Source organism: Perkinsus marinus (assembly GCF_000006405.1).
Source record: "Perkinsus marinus ATCC 50983 genomic scaffold scf_1104296960636, whole genome shotgun sequence".
Lineage (NCBI taxonomy): Eukaryota > Perkinsozoa > Perkinsida > Perkinsidae > Perkinsus > Perkinsus marinus.
This window is the reverse complement of record NW_003206047.1, coordinates 1-964: the sequence shown is the minus strand read 5'-3', so window position 1 is coordinate 964 and position 964 is coordinate 1. Positions and strand designations below refer to the sequence as shown.

Below are 964 nucleotides of genomic sequence, written 5' to 3'. Positions count from 1 at the left end.
AAAGACAATGACCCGATAACGTCTTATCAGCCTCACCCTCTGAGAAATTGCTCGTAACAGATCTGCCCAACTCTCTTGCTCAGTATCCACATCAGCCCTCGGCTGCTGCTCAACGTCGTCTTCCGCCCCGTAGAGTAGCCGCTGATGGTGAACTGTCCCTTCTGCGATAGTAAGGCTTACCTCAAATCATCAAGCTCTTCAGTGGGCCGTTGCTGAGTTGGAACACTTTGTGAAGGCTCAGCAGCCCCGTCTTCTTCCACTTTCGTCTCCACTGCTCTACTCAACTGTCCACGCCTCGACACCGGAGTACTCGCCACCTCCTGAACGGTGACATAACAATGCTCCAATAGTTTCCTCCTTACAATGCGATTCTCAGGATCCGGAAGCTCATACGCCATTTGAGAGCCACCTATGGTATCAGCCTCAGGCGCTGACACTCTCGTAACCGGTCGCTGGCGGCTGCCCGAGCTCCTTCGGTTCGCTATCGGCACTTCTGCTCGGGGGCGGAAGGGACGCCCCAAAGACTGATGGTCCCTTGGCTCGAGGTCAAGCTGTTCGCCATTCGCTGTACTCTGGACCAGAGTCACATTGAACGAACCATAGTCGATGCCACCTAGTCAACAACCATTGAGACACGACTTGGAACATTCCTCACTCGGTCCACGGCATTTCACCGACAGGGCTATCTCAGGGGCGATGAAGATCTGCAACGGGCCGCTCTTCCCCTTGAGAGTCCCTTCAGATAAGAAAGCGCCCACTAGAGCGAGCAACTCTGTGAGGGAGACCGAGAAGGAGATGTCGCCGGGCGGTATGTTAGATGCAGACAGCTGGCCGATCGGGAGCATAGACTCCTTCACACCCACATGGAGGTGGTGACCTTCGACATCATCATTAACCGCTTGAGCATCGTCCCGCTCAGATGAGAACTGACTAGGATAGTAGCAGGGATAGTCGAATCACAACT

At 54.4% G+C, this 964-nt stretch overlaps 1 protein-coding gene across 1 annotated transcript; it reads right to left on the bottom strand.

Annotated features, from left to right (window-relative positions):
• Nucleotides 1–180: 180 nt before the first annotated feature.
• On the bottom strand, nucleotides 181–845 carry Pmar_PMAR016630 (hypothetical protein; the record flags this gene model as incomplete). Its single annotated transcript, XM_002772635.1, has 3 exons — nucleotides 181–320; nucleotides 363–613; nucleotides 656–845. Coding segments are annotated over 3 exons (581 nt in total), but the record flags the coding sequence as incomplete, so codon positions are not given.
• Between the last annotated feature and the right edge of the window lie 119 nt (nucleotides 846–964).